At 45.5% G+C, this 19,843-nt stretch overlaps 2 protein-coding genes across 2 annotated transcripts in view; both read right to left on the bottom strand.

Moving 5' to 3' along the window:
- Nucleotides 1-6,940, bottom strand: part of PLCD4 (phospholipase C delta 4) — a 12,388-nt gene extending 5,448 nt beyond the window's left edge. Inside the window, exons 1-5 of the mRNA XM_032636818.1 lie at nt 6,700-6,940; nt 5,889-6,120; nt 2,181-2,382; nt 1,081-1,225; nt 296-448 (exon numbers count right to left, since the gene is read on the bottom strand). Coding sequence (XP_032492709.1) covers nt 296-448; nt 1,081-1,225; nt 2,181-2,382; nt 5,889-6,120; nt 6,700-6,780 — 813 coding nt within the window. The 5' untranslated portion in view covers nt 6,781-6,940. The remainder of the gene's footprint in view (nt 1-295; nt 449-1,080; nt 1,226-2,180; nt 2,383-5,888; nt 6,121-6,699) is intronic.
- A 969-nt stretch (nt 6,941-7,909) lies between these two features.
- LOC116756328 (1-phosphatidylinositol 4,5-bisphosphate phosphodiesterase delta-4-like) lies at nt 7,910-11,739 on the bottom strand. Its single transcript, XM_032636612.1, has 3 exons — nt 11,722-11,739; nt 9,411-9,690; nt 7,910-8,181 (listed from the first exon to the last, which is right to left on the bottom strand). Exons 1-3 carry the CDS (start codon nt 11,737-11,739, stop codon nt 7,910-7,912), a joined length of 570 nt encoding a protein of 189 aa, XP_032492503.1.
- Between the last annotated feature and the right edge of the window lie 8,104 nt (nt 11,740-19,843).

Here is a 19,843-nt window from a genome sequence, read left to right on the forward strand (position 1 = left end):
TTAAATTTTTTTTTTTTTTTTTGGTTGCACCACACGGCTTGTAGGATCTCAGTTCCCCATCCAGGGACTAAACCCGGACCACGGCAGTGAAAGCCCGGAATCCTAACCACTAGGCCACCAGGGAATTCCCTAAATCAGATTTTTTAAAAATTGAAGTTCTCTCCAGGGATATTAAAGAGTAAGATGGTCCATCTGAGGGTGAGAAGAAGGGAACAAGATGGGCATGGAAGAAGGAGCCAAGGTGGGGCAATAGGGGAGCCATGGCAGAGCCTGGGCTGGGGGAGCATGGTCCTACCTCAGGGGAGGGCAGCTGAGTGGGAAGCTGCCCATCCAAGGTGGTGCTCAGTAGCTGATTTCCCAGGATCTCTGTCAGATGGTGTGCTATGATCTCCTGCTGTTCCCAGCTGCAGTGGTTCTCCAGGGACAAGATGACTGGATAGTCTGATGTCTGATGGGGAGGGGAGGGCACGCTGGAGCCAGAGTTCTGAGGCCTATAACCTCCTTGCTTCTTCAGGCCCCCCGAGTTACTAACTCAACTGAGCACCCTGATTGCCAAGGTCCTCCAACCCCATGCCAGGCCTCAAGGAGATCTTCCTGGGTCTGGGCACCCCACATCTAAAAGTCACTCTTGGGACCCCAAATCTCAGATCTGTGCCAGGTCTGACCCAGGTCCCTCTGGGACCTTTGCGTTTTCAGGCTCAGAGTGGGAAAGCCAGGCCATTCCCCCAGTTATTTGTTCATGTTACACTCTCAGGCTTTCATCTCCAGATTGCTATTGTCTCCCAGCTCTACCCACTACTTTCTCTGTTTCCTCATCCACCCTCTCCCAGATGGGTGACAGAAGTTGTTAGAGGTAATAATTACTAATCTCTAGCAATTAGCTCTATGACTACTAGTAACACATCTAACACTTATTCATAATAATCCCTTAATATTTGCCTGATGCTTCACAGTTAAAATCTCTTTTACACATACGCCATTTGACGTAACCTCCCCTGCATCCCTCCGCCCTCCCCAGACCCAGAGCCTCTTCCTTCAGATCCTCTTGCCTCATCAGTATTTCCATCCTGAGGCTCCTACCTGGAAGGCATACTGTCCAATGGCGGCCACAACATCTTTGAATGGGATGCGAGAGGTCAGTGTGTGTCCGTGGTAAACAATAGGTTCCCCGCTAGGTCCATCCCATATATCCACCTCCACGCAGCGGCATCCTCGCTTCAGGGCCCTGCAAGAACCCCACCCCCCAGGGACAGGAGGGGTCAAGGTCTGATCTTCCACCTAGGGACCCTCTCTCCCCACCCTGAAGAGAAGAGTGCTTACCGGCACTTACCCATCAAGACTCCACCAAGCTACATCTCCACAGACCCTTCTCTGTCTACTGGGACAGGGCTGCAGCTCACACTGATCTCCACCCACCCCCACCCAGCCCAACTCACAATCCTCCCTTAGCGAGCCATCACATCCTGCCTTGGGGTGTTCTGCCTGTAAATCGTTATACAACACCCGAGTTATTCAAACTCTCGGTAAATTTACAGTTATTTTCTCTACTAGACTTCCTGGGGAAGTTCCACTCATCATGTATCCCTTGAAGCTACTAGTTCAGTTGCTGGCACTACAAGGATATCTTGACTATTTGCTCTAATCCACGATTAAAAGCAGATACCATTTATTAGCTATTGACACATGGATTACCTCATTTAATCTTCACAACAACCCAGACAGAATAGGCATTGTAATCATCTCTGTTTCTCAGATAGGGAAACTAAGGCATAGAGAGGTTAAATATTTAGCCCTATAGTCCCAAGTGAGGGAGCTAGTATTTGATCTCAAATCGTCTGACTCCAGAACCTATGTTTTTAACTCCTCTTCTCTACTGCCTCCCATTTAACATTTAGTTTATTTATTTGTTCACAATAAATCTGTCAGGACCTCTGAGTTCCAAGAGAGTTTCATAGCCTATGAGAGAGAGAGAAGCTCCATTTACCCACAGGGTTTCCATACCACTCTCCCGCCAGTCTTCAGTAGCTCCTCCATGTCTCTCAGGTATCCAGGGATCCTCAGCCCCAAAGCCCCCCACAACAACTTTTCAATCCCTGTTATCGCCTGACAGCAAGCCCCAACTTCCCACAGATGTTCCTTTCTCATGAGCTGGACCCTTTCACCCCTCGGCCCCACTGCACCGTATGTATCCCTCTACGCTGCTCTGGCCACAAAGCTGGTCTCCCACTAGGTAGGTGTTGTGGGAACTGCTGATGTAGTACTGGTTCAGGGGCTGAGTCATATCCTGGTAGATGGGGAGGCAGGTCGGATTGAAGATGTCTCCGTCCTTTGAGTAGAGGTAGCTGAGGAAGCCATCCATGCTCAGCACATGCCGCAGTTTGCCTAGGGTGTGGAGTAGCTAGAGTGAGAAGTTCTGGTGACAGCACCCAGCACACCTACAGGGCCTGGCCTTTCCAATGGTGTCCACTTCCAGCCTCCAGATCCCAAACTTGCCCCATCCAGTGTCTGTCATTTCAATCACCCCCACCCTCAGAGAACATTAAATCTACAAGGGGAATCATTAAGATCATTCTAGTCCAGTGCTGTCCAATAGAACTTTCTACGATGACGGAAATGTTCTATTCTGCACGGCCCGATATGATAGCCTCTAAATACATAAAGCTACTGAGTATTTGAAATGTAGCTGTGCGACTGAGGAACTGAGTTAAAATTTTGATTTTAGTTACAGTCATCCCTCAGTATTCACAGGGGATTGGCTGCAAGACCTCCCCCTTCCCCACAGCAGATACCAAAATCCGTGGATGCTCAAGTGCCTTACATAAAATGGCATGGTGCAGTCGACCCTCCGTATCCACGAATGTGGAATCTGTGGATACAGAGGGCCAACTGCAAATTAAATAGTCACATGGAGCTCATGGTTACCATAATGGACAGCAAAGTATTCAGTCCAAAGGGCTAATTTCATAGATGGGGAAACTGAGGCTCAGAGAGGATCAAAGTCAAAGACTTGTTAGTGACAAGACCAAGATACCTGTATTTTATTCCCTGGGCTGTGTAGCTGCTGCCAAGTATGGCCTGAGGGTTTCTTCCTATCGTCATTCCCCATATGGTGCTTTGAGGAGTGTTTGTCCAACATCCCCTTGGACTACACTCTGAGGGCAGGGCCCTGTTGCTCCTTCCAGAGCCCTCACCCCCTCAGCACGGGCTTCATATAATAACAACAATGATGGCTAACAGTTCTTGAGCACTTGCTCTGTGCCAAGGACGTTACATGCAGCATCTCTCTTAATGCTCTCACCAACACGAGCAGGTGGATGTAACATCATCTGCCCTGAGAGGTTAGGTAACTTATCCCAGGGTCACATAACTAATAACTAATAAGTGAAGGAGCTGGGATTTGAACCCAGGCAGCCAGATGTCAGAGCCACGCTCTATACCACTGGATTGTACAGTGTCACTGAGGGTAACGTTGTTGCAGGGGAGACAGAACAGCTTGACTCTCATGCCCAGCTTCCTCACTCCAGGTTTGACAAGGCCTGAGGATGGTGGAAAACGACAAGAAGTTGGGCACAAAGTTTCATTCTTGACTGTAATAACTCAAATCGCTAGGGTAAGTCCATAGTTACTAGGTAGTTTTCAGTACATTATTTTTTTTAAATAAATTTATTTATTTTTGGCTGCGTTGGGTCTTTGTTGCTGCGCATGGGCTTTCTCCAGTTGCGGCGAGCTGGGGCCACTCCTCGCTGCGGTGTGCAGGCCTCTCATTGCGGTAGCCTCTCTTGCTACAGAGCACGGGCTCTAGAGTGCAGGCTCAGTAGTGCCGCACTGGCCTAGCTGCTCTGCGGCACGTGGGATCCTCCCAGACCAGGGGTCGAACCCCCGTCCCCCGCATTGGCAGATGGATTCCCAGCCACTACACCACCAGGGAAGTCCCCATGTACATTATTTCATTTGATCACCAATTATTTTACAAATGAGAAAACTGAGTCTCCAATAGGTTAAGTGACTCTTGCCCAGAGTTACTCAGTTACTAAGAAGCATAGTGGGGACTTCAGCCCCCGTCTCCTGACTGATACCACACTCTGCAGCCAGAGTGTAGTATCTGATAGTCAAGTGCAAGGGGAAGGAACACCAAAAGTGGTGGGAGGTAGAATAAATGTAATGATGTATACCGGATCCTGAACCGAAAATAGAGGATCCTATTTCTTAACCCACCAACTTCCTCTTCTATTTAGTTTCCTGAAATGATTGCTTTACAGCCCCTTCCTTCTCTGAGCACCCACATGAATCTGGAATCAGCGATTCCAACGCTCTCTGTTTGACTCTGCGTTTCATGAGGGCACTGTACTTGTCTGACCTACTACTGTATCTCTGGTGCCTACCATAGGTCCTGGCACGTTACAAGTACTCAGTGAGCATTTGCTGAAGTAGTGAGTGAATGAATGAATGAAAGGGAGTGGGAGTTGAGACCTAGGAAACCTGGGTCACCTGTCCAGCTCACATTCCTCCCATCTCTAATCCTTGTTCTCAAGAGAGGCACCAGGTAAGAGTCAGATGACCTGCGTTTGAATCCCAGTTCCTCCTTTCATTAGCTGTTGACTCTGAGCAAGTCATTTAACTTTTCTTAACCTCAGTTTTCCTCTTTTGTACAACTGACAATAATAGATCCCACTTCCTCAGGTTGTTGGAAGGATTTGAAGGGAAAAACATGTAGAGATATTAGCACATTATGGGATACTTAGCAAAGGCCCAATAAAGATTATTGGGTTTGATTTACAAGGATATAGTGAGGACTAAAAGAAGTAAGAGATGTAAAATGCCTTGTAAGTCACTTAATATTAGTAATGTAAATTCTTCACTTTCTGCAGGGAATGGAGGGTAGGAAGGTGTCTAGTAAAGGGGCAAAGAGAAAGGTTTGAGGGCAGACAGGGCATATTTTAGCTGTGCTTGTAAAGAGCTAAATGATTGGCCACCTCATCATCCCCCTCAGCCAGGGACTGACTAGTTTCCCTGCTCAGGGGCTCAGGACTCAAGAACCACTTGGAGAATTTGGAGAAAGCCCAGGAAAGGATAGAGAGCCAGCATTTAAAGAGACAGCCAACAGGAACCATGAAGGGAGCTGGAGGAAAAGGAATCACATGCACTAGAGAAGAGGCCAAAAGCAAGAGGACCGGGCTACCCTGACGGTGCAGTGGTTAAGAATCCGCCTGCCAATGCAGGGGACATGGGTTCGAGCCCTGGTCCAGGAAGATCCCACATGCCGCGGAGCAACTAAGCCTGTGCGCACGCCACAACTACTGAGCCTGCGCTCTACAGCCGACGAGCCACAACTACTGAGCCTGCGTGCTACAACTACTGAAGCCCGCGCGCCTAGAGCCTGTGCTCCGCAGCAAGAGAAGCCACTGCAATGAGAAGCCTGCGCACCACAACAAAGAGTAGCCCCTACTCACCACAACTAGAGAAAGTCCGTGCACAGCAACGAGGACCCAACGCAGCCAATAAATAAATAAATTATTTTTTAAAAAAATAGCAAGAGGACCAAGGATTTTCCGTTTCCACTGAGGACAAATGTTGATATCAGGAAGAACTTCCTGAAAGTGAAGGATGAGAAACATGAGCATGGTGGAGGAAAGGGGACTTATGGAATGTTCTTCCTCCTGAGAAATCCAGCACTACAGAGGAGACTCCTGTCTTATGTGGGCAGGAAATGGCTCTCTCCTTCCGAAAGAGTGGTTGAATGAGATGAAGCTGATTGGGCAGGGGGCCTGGATAGGGGTGGACTCAGCCTTCCCTTAGTTAAGCAGAAGGCTGCTTGTCTCTGCACCTTTCTAAGCACAGTCCCCCATCCGGCCCCCACGTCTGGTTCCTCTCCACCCTTGTCCTCTTACCGCTATCTGAAGGCTCATAGCAGTCGATGAGTTCTAGAGCAAGGTCAGAAGCCCGTTCTCCCTCTTTCTGCTCCTCTTGGAGAAAATCCACAAATTCCAGCAGTGTCAGCTTCTGCCCATCAGATGAAAACTTTTCAAACAGTTCCTGCACCTCAGGACGCTGAGTCAATGACTTATAAAACTCTACAAATTCTTCTCCCTCCAGAGTCCCAGACTGGGATGCATCTGCTCTCTGCAAAAGAGGGTTTAGAGGAGAGTGGACAGACCCTATTAACAGCAGATTTTTGGCTTTGACTTGCCCTGTAAAGGCAATATTACTGGTGGAGCCAAACGTGCTTCCACAGAATTCCTGACATTCAGTGTTCATAGAAGAAGCCACTTCAGTAAGTAAAAAGCAAAATTTCAGCCATACCATTTGCTACTGGAGATAATTTTCAACCAGAGGAGTTAAATACCCCAACATGTCCCTAAAAGATCAGAAGATCCCTCCTCCTATTTACTCACCTACCAGTTGGAGTTTTCCACTGTACTAGGCACTTGTGAAATTCTGGCCAAGAGCAGAGAGATCCCTGAGGTCTGATGTAATAACATGTTGTTATTTACCTTTCATAAGTTTATGAGTCATCTTTCCAACAAGACTGAAGGTTAAGAACCATGTCCTGCCCACACTTCCCATTGAGCCTGGCATAGTGCTAGGGTGCACAGGAGAGATTCAACCAGATGAGTGTTCCTTGAGAGGGTCAGAGGACTTCCGGCCAAGTGAGAATGTGGCCTTGGCTGGCTTCTGCTATTCCTTCCCCAGAAGACTCACCTGGAAAAGCTGGAAGGCATGGTCTTGGTCCATTTCCACGTTCATCAGGTGCAGTAACCGCTGGACTTCTCCGAAACTCATCCGACCATCCTGGTTTTTGTCTCCGTGCTGGAACCAATCACTCAGCCATCCAGGTCTGAGTCAAGGCAAAAGCACTGAGTGTGTGTTTGTGTGTGCACGTTCATCCATTGACATCTGCGCCCCTGTCTTTGTCACCAGTCTCTCCCCAATGCCAATTCATTTTCCACATTAGTTTCTGGAATAATCTCCCCAGAGCACCGATCTACCTTGTCCCTGCATGGCTCAGGTGCCTGCGGGGACCTCCCTGTTGCCTGCAGAAAGAAGCCCAAATTCCTTAACACAGAAGTTAAGACCTCCTTCACCCCCATGATCTGGCCCCAACCTCATCTTCTCAACACATCACTGACCTCCCCGTACCTCAGCCAGACTCAGCAACTCCCCTGCTTGCTGATGTCCCACTCTCTCTCCTGCTCTTCAGTTTCCCACCTCTGGGCCTTTACTCATGCTGTTCCCTCAGGCAGGAGTACCTTTCCCTCCGCCTCTCTTCATGTTCAAATTCTATTCATTTTCAAGGCTCAGCTCAAATACTACTTCCTCCCTGAAGCTTTCTCAGAACCATCTCAGCTAGAAATAAATATTTCTCCTTCCTTTGGACACCCACATATCATCCAGAGTACCATAACACTGCTAAGGTACTTAAATTATTTATACAATTCTATTTTCTTTACCGACAAAAACAGTATCTGATTCTCATTAATCTTTGTATTCCTAAAGCCTGGCATAGTGCCTCTTACATTCTGCTTAATAGATGGTGAATGAATGAATGAACTGGCATAGAAGGTGAATACAATCTAGGAAAGTTGAAGTGAGTTGACCCCACTAAGCCCTCTAAGGAGTTGCTTCCCATCCCTATTGTAGTTAATGTCACTGGGATCTTCTGTTCAGCTCTCAGGATCAGCACCTAGTTTGGTCCTTTGCCTCTCACTGTCCCTTCCCCCAATCCTGGGGGCCCTGATTCCTGCCCAAACTCTGCCTGGCTATGCCTGTGCCATCGCAAGCCTCCATTCCTCCCTCAGTATCTCAGCCTCACTTCGGCTGAGCAGTCCTTACCCACCCCATCTGGACCCTCGGGCTTACCTAGCCCTGTGCCCCCTCCCACCGGTCCCTAGCCCTTCAGCATCTGGCTCCTTCAGTGACCCGTGGAGCCCACTCTGACTCCATCCTGCTGATACTGGTCCAGCCGCTCCTGTTGGTCCATGCTGGTGACAAAGTCCACCAACAGCTGGAGCCCCTGCATCCAGATCTGGGCCTCCTCAACACTGTTGGCCACCAGGTCCAAGTTGGAGCGGCGGCCATGGAAGACGATGGTGAAGCCCTGCTCCAGGGGGAACTCCTCTGCCAGGTTTCGCAGCAACTCAGACTCGTGGCCCTCACGCACTGTGTCCACGTCGGATATTGAGACTGCCGGAGAAGAGGCAAGTGCGGGCACTGAGGAAGAGGGTCTGCCAAATTGCAGCAGCCGAGGGTCAAGAACCAGTACTCCCCTCTTTTCTCTGAAGCCACAGGAGGAGGGACCCCAGCCTCCACAGGTTGGAACCCCCAAAGCCTTAGTACAGGGAGATGCAGACCCTTGGAATTCAGGATGCCACAAGTCATTGCTGTTTTCATAGGCAGCATGGCAAGGGTCCTGTTCTGGGAGTGGCAAGACCTGGCTTCCAGCCACCAGCTGGCGGCGTGACATGGGCCAAAATGACATAACCCCTCAGTGCCCTCATCTTAAATAAGGGATGGTCCCCTCCATGGCCAGTTTACATGGTGATCACAGGAGGACTGGCGGGGCTGACAAGTGGAAACACACTTGCAGGGTAGAAGCAGTTACACCAAAGCATGATGTGCCCAAATTCAATTCTCCCAGTCCAGGTTTGAGGGCTTCCTCTTTCCAGATGTCTGGGAGGGAGCCAGAGAAATCCTTCCCCCCACTTCTTCAGCTGGAGCTGGTGTGGATCGTGAGCTTTGGTTATGTCTCTAAAGTAGATTCTCTTAGATGTGTCCTGTGATCAAATTTTTACAGGGATCATAAAGTGTTTGGCCAATAGGATGCACATTATTATGACACATTTATGATATTTAGAAGTATTCATTATAATGACTAACATTTATTAAATGCATCCTGCTTTCAGACCTCATGCTAGGTGATTTATACATTAACTTCTTAAGCCTCTGTAACATACTGGACAGGTACTGTTTAATCCCCATTTTATAGATGAGGAAACTGATATTAGTTTAAGTTAAGTAACTTGTCCAAAGCCAGTCAGCTAGAAATTGGGAGAGCCAGGGCTTTAATCCAAACATTCTGATGCCTGAGATCAAGCTCTAATAATAATAATAATAATAATAATAATAATAATAATAATAATAGTATAATAATATATAATCTATGATTTACTGAGCTTTATTATGTGCCAGGACTCTTCAAAGGTCTTTGCATGCGATAACCAATTTGATCCTCATAACACACTTAAGAGGCAAGTACTGTTATAATTTCCATTTTACAGGCTCAGACACAGACACAAAAGGGACAGCACAAGGGCACGTCATAGGACACTGGTCCCTCCCCCTGCTCTCAGGCTGCTGGGTCCTCAGGGTTCTATCCACCCATGTGCCCGCCCCTAGCTATCCACATCACTCACAGCTGGGCTTGGCCCTGCCTCGGGCCTGCCGGGCATGCCAGACTGTCATGCCATCGTCCTGAAGTCTGAAGTATCTTAGCTTCTTCCAGCTTTTGGACCTCACCTTGCGCATCAGCGTGCCTTTCTGCATCAGCAGCAGGTCTTGATTAACAGGCAGCCCTGAGCCAGGAGAAGCAGGGACTGGGTAGCCGGCGGGGAGGGTGGAGGGCCCAGGAGGAGCTCTTGAACAGGGGTCCAGCCTCCTCCCTGTCCCTGGGCTGTCTCCCCAAGCCCTCTTCTCCTGCAGGGGTACTCACGGCCTTGCAGCAGGGATGCCATCACCCACTGCTTCACCAGCTGATGCCAGAGTCACCTAAAGGAGCAAGGAGCAGCAGCAAGAGGCTTTAGGTTAATCTCGGGGTCTTAGAATAACAGATCAGCGGAGGAAGAGAAGGAAGCTAGTGTTTCTTGATTGTACGCTGTATGTCAGCTACTTCATCTACATAGTTTGTAGCTCTTTTTACTTCTGATTTGAGTTTGGTGATTCTGAGGCTTAGAGAGGCTAAGAAACTTGCCTCAGTCTCACAGGGACTCGGAATTTAAACCCAAATATATCTGATTCCAGAGCCTATGCTGTTTCCCGCAGCCATCTCCGACAGGGCCACACCAGGGCTTTCTGCCAAATACCCCTTCCTTCCCAATATCCTGCTATCCACGAGGTAATGCTGACCACACGTCTCAGTTCCCCATTATTAGGAATCACTAACTTGCTGCCTGTCCCCTTTCAGAAACGAGACTCTCTCTGCATCCTAGCCTTCCCTTCTCCAAGTGGAATCGTCCCAGCTCCCTCCTCCGGAAGCCCTCCCCATGCTCCCAAGTAGGTCATCCAGCTCCAGAAGGGCTAAGCCAGAGTATTTCTTTTTTTTTTTTTTTTGCGGTACGCGGGCCTCTCACTGTTGTGGCCTCTCGCGTTGCGGAGCACAGGCTCCGGACGCGCAGGCTCAGTGGCCATGGCTCATGGGCCCAGCTGCTCTGCGACATGTGGGATCTTCCCGGACCGGGGCACGAACCCGTGTCCCCCGCATCGGCAGGCGGACTCTCAACCACTGCGCCACCAGGGAAGCCCCAGAGTATTTCTTTTGTCTCTTCTACAACGCTTGGTGCTGCACCTACTTAAATAAGCCACTTCTACCTTCACATGATAAAGTATATTTTATACTCCTTTTCATAAAAGTAATTCTCACAGTTTTAATGGACCAGATAAGTTACATAGTCTCAGAACTGCATTTTCAAGTTTTCTCTACCTACTAAAAAAGAGTTCCTACCTTTAAATATGTGCTGTCTAATTTAGGACTGGTTAGGTTGTCCTAATAGCTAACAACAAACTTGCCTTGAAAAGAACTAGAAGATTTGATTTGTGGCCACTTTGATTCTAGCTCTGCCTCAAGAAGAAATATACTCAACTCTTAACCAAATCATGCTGAAACTGGCCAAGCCCATGAAACATAAAGCTCTATGCTCTTGTATAAGCAAAGGATCTACACTTGAATAAAAATGTTGTGGTTTTTAATTAATAAGTTTAACATTTTGACAGTGGTGAACATCTAAAAAACTGAAAGAATCCTTAAACCAATCATTCAGTTAGTACTCCATTGACACATCATGCAGTTCAACTCCCTACGTTTTACAAATGAAAGAGCAGAAGTCCAGAAATATGATGTGACTTGTCTGAGGTCACACAGCATATTAGTGCCCTATCTCCCTTAAGTAGGAAGAGACTATAAAGTCACCCAGGGTGACTAAGTCTTCAGGAATAATGTGGAGATCACTGAGAATACAGCTTTCCTGACTGCAGGACCTAGAGAAAGCTTTCCAAAGGAGTAGAAATGTGCAGAGAATCAGTTTGAGCCTAAGCAGAAGAAATATCTCAAGGCAGCTCTCAGGAGAGCAAGAACCCTGAGACAGTTCCAACTGTCAGGGAAAGGTTTTGCTGGCTGATGCCAAATGTGTAAGCTTGGGTGAGACCAGAAGAAACCTCTGATTGAAGAAGGAAGAAAAGAAGACAGAAAAGCATCTCTGCTTTGCTGGGTGGGGATGCACAGTTTGGAATCTGAGGTTTACAAAAGCTGTATGAAGACTGAAAAGTAACAGGTCTTTCTTAAATGTCTTAGGTCCTCAGACTCTAAGGGAGGTTGAGGTAACCCGGGCTGAAGCCTAATCCTCCTTGCCAACATCCTGCCTCATCTCTCTTCTAAACTTCTGGGATGGGTGGGCCTTGGCCCTGGAAGAAGACAGAATTACCTTCCCTTATGCCTGTGTCTGGGAGCCTCACCATGATGTCCTGAAACATGGGAAGCCTGAGAACAGAGCCCAAGTGCTGGGACACCCCTATTTTGCTGGGACACCCCTACCTCCTCCTCCTCTCAAACCAGCCTTAGAAAATTATTTTAACCTCTCTTGTCAAACTCTTCCAATCCCAGAGCTCGGCATGCTCTTCCAATCCGCTCCCACTCCTGAATCACTATTTTAAACCTGTATCTAGGTGACATGTGGCCATTAGAGGGCCAATTTCAACTCAGGGAGCCACAGAATGTCAGAGCTGGACTGCATTTTATAGAGAAGGGGACAGAGGACTAGCTGAACTGCCAGTCGCCTAATGAATTAAGTGGCAGAGCTGGGACTAGAACTGAGGTCTCTATATGACCACCTCAGAGGTCTCACTGAGACTCTGCCCTTAGAAAGGGCTTTCTCTAGGAAGCAGATTAAAGCAGAGATAAGACTGAATGAGGGACATCAGTGTTTTGTCTCTCCTCCCCATCATTTTCTGTTCCCACCGTATTACACTTAATAGCCCTTCTTTTCTTTCTTTCCTTTCCCCATTCTCTGCTTGACCCCTTCCTTTTCCTTTCTCCCCAGCTCACTCTTCTCAACCTCTCTCTGCCTCCCTGTTTGCTCACTTAAGTCAGCCTCTCTTTGCTCTCCTCTTCTCATCCTTCTCCTTATACCTTCTCTTCATTACTCCTTCCTCTTTTGTTTCTCTTCTAATTCTCAATAGCTCAGGTTCTCTTCCACTGTGAGGAGTTTGAGAGCCTGGAAGGGGGACACTTGGGTTCGGATACTGAGTAGCACATCCCTCTGCTCGGCCTCATTTTCCCCTGTATCCTAGGAGATTGAGTAAACAAACTGCCCAGAGAATGAGACTTAGAACCCAGGTGTTCTAGGTCTTGGTGTTTCCTTTGGTGCCTGAAGGTAGGATGGGAAGTACGGTCACAACTGATGTAGGTGCAGTTAGGAGAAGAGGGAAAAAGGATTTGGAAGTGGGAGCAAGAGCAAAAGGCAAGGAGCAGGGGATAATGACTGAGAGTAAGAGAGATTGGGTCTTAACTGTTTACTCCTAGGCACATATGTGGAGATCCTTGAGGATATGGATAATTACCTCTATAACACAGATGAGAAAATAGAGACACAAAATAAAGTGGGAAGTAGCCAAGGACTGCCGAGCAAGATTTGGTCCTCAACTGCCAGGTGGCTTCATGTCACCTAGATATGGACTTTGGCAGAGTTGCCAATGGCGCCAATGGCTAATAGTGGAATTCAAGGTGTGTATGGTCTCTCTGAGGGTAGGAAGGAAGAGAATCAGTCTACTCTCTTGCTTTGGAGCAGGATTATGACAGACCTGGTTCACATAAAGAGGACAGAATGGGTCATAGCCCTCAGAATGTTAGAGCTTGAAGACTCCTCTTTTATAACACATCAATCCAGCAGTTCCTGGCTATATCAATATCTCCTGGAAAGTGTCTTAAAATAGAGATTCCTTAGCTCCACCTCAAATCTACCAGATCCAGATTTCCAAGGATGGGGTCCAGGAATATTTATCTTTAGCAAGCACTCCTGATACACAAGCAAATCTGGGGAAGCCTCCACTCCCTCTGATCATAGATCAGGAAGTTGTGGTCCAAAGTCACAGAGCTAGTTAACATCAGAGTCAGGACTAGAAGCAAGTGCTCTTCCCAGCACAGCACTCTGGCACACCAACAAACTGCCCTGGGTCATTGAGCAGGCTAAGAACCAGGCATAGAACTCAAACCCTGGCTCTTTCCAAGGAAGTCTCACAACTCTCCCTATTACCAGGGGTTTCTGTACTCCCCATGGGTCTTGGCCAGCCCTCATTTGGTAATCCTCAACAATCTGTAATTGAATTTGTGCTAAAGAATGGCTGCTCCAATTCTCTCTCTTCCCTTACTAGGGTGGGGCTCACCTCTGAGTGGTAGCCTGGGTAGCTAAGAGGTCCTCATATAAAGAGGTGACTGATACAACCAGCAGGAAAACTGTAAGTCAAAGAGGTTAAGCTAGAGAAAACCAGGAGGTCAGAGCCCTGTAGGCCTGTTCAGGCAAAAGAGTCTAGGGTATGATTTAGTCAGGGTGGGTAAGCATGTGGAGGGCAGAGTTAGGGACTCAGACAGGCCAGAGCTTGGAGCAGAGGCTGGTCTGAGCCTCCAGGCCCTTACCGTGGGCAGGAGAGAAGTCCTGTGTCTGAGATCTGCGACGCTTTCTGCTGTGGGCCGAGGAAACCCAGGAGGGCTCCTTTTCTCCTTTGCTTCTCTTGCACTCTCTGGCTTCCTCCCCTCTTCTGCTGCAGTTTGCTGCTGTCACTGGCAGACGTACAGTCAGATAGAAAGAGTAGGGTGGGGAGAGGTGTGAGCGCTCTCCTCAGTCCAGCCCATCCAACTCTTAAAGGCCCAGGACACTGGTCAGTGTGAGGGAGGAGTGGGGGTGGGGTGCGCAGAAGAGGATTAAGGGGAGGGATTGACGGGCATCACATCTCCAGGGAGGAGGAGCCTGTCTGTCCTTCATCTTGATGCCAGTCCTCACTGACCTCAGTCCTGCAGTAGCTCTCAGAGTGAAACCCAAGGAGTATCCGAGTTGCAGTGCTCCATGAATCACTGCTTTCCATTCTGGTTGGTTTCTCTCTGCGTGTTGTACAGCTGTCTTTGCCCTTATTTCATCTGGCTCCTTTCCATGGTGTCTGTTTCCACTGGCAGAAGTGTCTCTGCATCCTGCCTTGCCGGGCACTCAGTCTAACTCTATGGCTCAGGGAAAGGAAAAAAGATAGAATGGGAAAGGGGGAAGATGAGAAAAGGAGGAGAGGAATGATTTGTGTAGAGGGATAGCTTGGTATCTACGTATATATTAGGTACTTGCTAAATATTGAAGGAATGCATACGTGAATGTAGAAAACAATTTGTTTCATATATTCATTCATTCTACAACCATTTGTTCAGCACCTCTAATATGCAAGGACGTATATGTGTTTTTATAATGGTACATGTAGAAATGAAGCAGAATCATGGTGTCTGAGGATCAAGGGCAAAAAGAGGAGCACAAGGCTGGAAAGACACCCAACTGGGAAAGGAAGGTAATGAGCTTCTTACAGCGTGTATAAATAGGCAGCAGAAACAGAAACCAAGATTGAGGAAAGGGCACCAAGTTAGGTGAGGAATAGGGGATTGTAAAGGGCTTTATCATGGCCCCATACTTCACAGTGAGAAACTAAGGCCCAGGGAAGTTTAGGCCATGTCCTAGCCTCACATGTCAGCAGCAGAGACTGCCAGTCCCTTACACTCGCCCAAGTACTGTGAGCTGGGACCTACTTTTGCTCTGCCTTGGGAGGAATGTAGGGTATGGTTCTTTCTGGATCAGTGGATGACAGTATGGAGCTGCGGGCATAGGGCACAGCACTGTACTTGGAGTTCTGTGGGATCGTCTTCTGGTGAGGTGTTTCTTAATCATAGGCACAGAGGGAACTAACTGTACGACGTGGTGTGATTTTTGAGTGTGCTGAGATCTAGCTGCCTCTTGTGGCTCCTCCAAACATCCCTCAACTGCCTAATAGTCTACCATCAGTGATTATTTATAGCTAAATCATTAGTCCCATTAAAATAAAATCCTGAGTGATTACCATAAATGTCAGGATAGTGGTTACTTTGGGGAGGAGGGAGGAGTCGTGACCTAAGTTGAGTTTACTGTACTACGAGCAGGTTTTGGTAAAGGAAAAGGAGTATGCAGGGAGTAGAGGCAGAAGACGGAAGTCCATTCATGGAGAACAGGAAGATTAGGAGGCATCAAGATTTAAACTGTGCTGATTTCATATTTTACTTAATAATGGTCCTGTGTCACATGCTCGTCTTACTCTCCCATTTCCACTTCTCCAACATCATCATGTCCTTATTTTTCCATACTTCCCCTTCACCTTCCCCACTCCCCTTCTGGATTCCAGGATTACATACAGTTTGCCTCTCTGAGTCACTATTTGCCTCACCTAATTGCGGCCCAACCTCCTTCCCTTCTGGGTGTTCTGTGAGGGGTATTATCACCCCTCCAGGGTTTTCTGGTAGAGTTTGAATCTCAAACATTCTGTTTCAGTGTTCTCATAAGCACCCCAGATCATGTGTTCTGATTTTGGGGAAAGGCACTTGGAGACCTTCACAAGGTTAATGTGGCTCCAAAGAATGGCTTAGAAGACATGCTCACTGCAGAATGCTCCTCAGACACAGGACAGGAGCAGACAGACAGGGCCCTGTGCATAGGAACTGTCCATCTGGTTTAGTTGCTCCTATTTCCATAATGATCCTGGCCCTTCCCCCACTGTTGTCTATTATTAACAGATCCAGAAACCTGATCAGGGTAGCAGCAGCAGAGGGACTTTCTGGGAACCATGCCCAGGAAAGGCCTAGAAGCCCTAAATTGAAATGAAGGGGCAGCTGGCAAAGAGGGAGATCTAAACAGTATACTCTCTTACTGCTGCGTAGGCAAGCCTAAACTCTCCTCCTGACACCCAGGGGAGATGCCCTAAACTTCTCTGCTTCTCAGGAGTCAGGTTGGGGTTTCAGAGACCTCTTTCCCAGACCATCCAACCAAACTACTCAAACTTCTGAAATAAAGCCCCCTTCTTGTTGGTCAAAAAGGCAACTCAAAATATTAAATTCCATCTAAAAAATCATCAATATGAGACCACCTGCTGAATTAAAAGCCAAGATATATAACTTCGAAAGACCACAGAATATGTAGCCACTCTTCCATTCCAGCAAAAAAAAAAAAACAAAACAAAAAACCCCAAAACAAAAACAAAAAAACACCAAAACCACCAAGGGGAGTGGGAACAAGGAGGTATAAAATAAACCAGAGAACAAGATGATAGAAGTGAGAACTAAAAATGCAAAGGGTGTAAATGCAAAGGGTGTAAGAGGTAAAACTTTCAGAAAATTCACAAAATACAAGTGTATGCTATTTTTAAGCCATATCTCAGAAAGGTGGTACTAAAATGTTGAAAGTTAAAGGAGGATATCTGGGTGTGGAAGGACTCCAATTTCATTTTTATTCAAGATTGCCTTGACTGTTTCGGCACTTTGCATTTCCATGCAAATTTTAGAATCAGCTTGTCAATTTTCACAAAAATAAACCTGTTGGGATTTTACTTAGAATTGAGTTTCACCAGCAGATCAATTTGAGAGAACTGTCATCCTTACAATATTATTTTCCAATCCATGGAGTCGATATATGTCTTAATCTTTGTCTTTTTTTTTTTTTTTTACATTTAAGGCATTTCAATTTTTTTTATTTTCAAAATGTATTCATTTATGTTATTGTCAGATCGTAAAGTCATCCCTGAAATTTCATCAGGGTTAAAAATGCTTCTCAAATCTAATGTTATCTTATATACAATTTCAAGAAATAAAACTAAGTTATTGTGCAACTTTCACAGTGAGATTTCCAAATAGCTGAGAACATAGGCAAGTTTCCCCTTTGCTTCCAACAGACAGAAGCTAACCTATAACAAGGAAGAAAAATATTTGGTGAATTGACTATACATGATTTGACCACACACCTGTCAGTCTTTCTTTCAAGAATGTTTCATTGTTTTCAATATAAAGATTCTGCATATCTTTTGATAAATCTATTGATATTTCTAGCTATTTGTTATCCTATTATAAACAACATATTTTTGAAATTTCATTCTCTATTTATTGTATCTATAATCTTATTTTTAAAAAATCTTTTATTAATTAAAAAATTTTTTTAATTAAAAAATATTTATTTGGCTGTGCTGGGTCTTAGTTGCAGCATGCGGGATCTTTAGTTGCAGCATGCGGGATTCTTAGTTGCAGCAATATGGGATCTTTAGTTGCAGCATGAGGGATCTTTAGTTATGGCATGCGGGATCTTTAGTTGCAGCATGCAGGGTCTTTAGTTGCAGCAATGTGGGATCTTTAGTTGCAGCATGAGGGATCTTTAGTTATGGCATGTGGGATCTTTAGTTGCAGCATGCAGGGTCTTTAGTTGCAGCAATGTGGGATCTTTAGTTGCACCATGAGGGATCTTTAGTTATGGCATGCGGGATCTTTAGTTGCAGCATGCGGGCTAGAGCCCTGACCAGGGTTTGAACCCAGGCCCCCTGCATTGGGAGCACAGTCTTAACCACTGGACCACCAGGGAAGTCCCTTCTTTTATTTTCTTGACTAATCACACTGGCTGGGACCAGTATAATGGTATACGGAGTTGTGATAGTGGACATCCTTATCTTATTCCTCATCTCATGGAGAATGATTTCAATATTTTATCACTGAGAGGTTTACTGTAGGGTTTTTATTAAGATTTTTATTTTATTAAAAAATTTTTTTTGTTTTCATGAATATGAAACTTTTAACTTTAAATTATAATTAAATTTTATTTTGGGTCAAAGTAATTACACACACACACATATATATATTTGTGTGTAATCAATTAACCTACCTACATACATATGTAAGATTTTTATGAGATTAAGGATATACCCTTCTATTTCTCGTTTTCAAAGTTTTTAAAAATCATGGATAGCTGTTGAATAGTGTTCTTTCCTGCATCTGTCTAGATTGATTTTTCTCCTTATACGTTGATTGTGTGAATTGAATCCATTAGTTTTCAAGTGTTGAATCAATCTTGTATTTTTGCAGTAAACCCAAATTAGATATGACCTATTATCATTTTTATATATCGCTAGATTTGACTTGCTTATTTTGTCTGGCAGTTTTACATTAACATTCCCGGGAGAGATTAGCGCCTGTTTTTCCTTTCTGGTGATATCTTTGATAGTTTTGGTGGCTGGGTTATACTGCTTCAAAAGTGAATTGAGGGACTTCCCTGGTGGTCCAGTGGTTAAGACTCCATGCTCTCAATGCAGGGGGCCCGGGTTTGATCCCTGGCCAGAGAACTAGATCCCGCATGCCACAACTAAGAGCCTGCATGCCCCAACTAAAGATCCCGTGTGCCACAACTAAGACCTGGTGCAGCCAAATAAATAAATATATATATTTTTAAAAAGTGAATTGAGATCTGTTCCCCTTTTCTATAGTTTCTGATACTGGTGACTCTAAGATATGAATGATGTCCCTTTTTCCATTAAAAAAAGATTTTATTTATTTTTGGCTGCATCAGGTCTTAGTTGTGGCACACGGGCTTCAGAGCATGCAGGCTCTCTAGTTGTGGCATGCGGGCTTAGTTGCCCCGTAGCATGAGGGATCTTAGTTCCCCAACCAGGGATCGAACCTGCGTCCCTGCATTGGAAGGCAGATTCTTAACCACTGGACCACCAGGGAAGTCCCTCTTTTTTCATTTCTAATGTTGAGGTTTTTTTCCTGATCAGTCTATGGGTTTATCAGTTTTACTGTTTTTGAGGGAATGACTTTTGGCTTCACTGATTTTCCTTCTTGTACATGTTTTCTATTTCACTTTTTTTTTTTTCTGCATTCTTCCTTCTACCTTTTGAATTTGCTATTCTTTCCCAGTTTCTTGATGTGAAAACTTAGATCACTGACTTCAGCCTTTCTTTTGTAATGTGTGAGTTTAAAGTTATATATTTTAGTGCTTTACCTGTATACTACAGGTTTTGATATGGCATATCTTTATTACCAGTTAATTTTTTTTATTTCCGTTGTGCTTTTTTTTCTGTGACCAGTGGGTTATTTAGAACTCTACTGCCTGTTTTATAAACAGGGACTTTCCAGTTGTTGTTGTTGTTGTTTTTTCCCTAGCTTAATCCCACTGTGTTCAGAGAACACTGTATTATTTTAAATTATTTTTGAAATTTCCTGAGGCTTACTTGATGGTCCAGCTATGATCAATTTTGGTAAAAGCTTTTGGTGCTATTAAAAATATGTATACTGTTGGTTCAGTGACAATGTTCTATTTATGTCAGTTAAGCTAGGTTTAATTGTGTTGTTCAACTTACCTATTATATCTGGTTTTTAAATAAATGTATTATTAAAAAAATTTAAATTCCACAACATTCTGGAAAGAAAAATCTCATTTCATTCTATGGTTTCCTATTTTAAATGTTTTCCTTGGACTCTTTTTTTTTTTTTAAGAGTTTTTTTTTTTTTTTTTTTTTTTTAGTAAGTATTTATTTATTTATTTATTTT

Source organism: Phocoena sinus, chromosome 7 (genome assembly GCF_008692025.1).
Source record: "Phocoena sinus isolate mPhoSin1 chromosome 7, mPhoSin1.pri, whole genome shotgun sequence".
In the NCBI taxonomy this organism is placed as follows: domain Eukaryota; kingdom Metazoa; phylum Chordata; class Mammalia; order Artiodactyla; family Phocoenidae; genus Phocoena; species Phocoena sinus.

Excerpts from the sequence above, each read along its gene's own strand:
- LOC116756328 (XM_032636612.1), bottom strand. Across the intron at positions 8,182-9,410 it reads AGGCAGGGCCAAGCCCAGCT|TCTCAATATCCGACGTGGAC; the intron begins GTGAGTGATGTG and ends CTTCTCCGGCAG.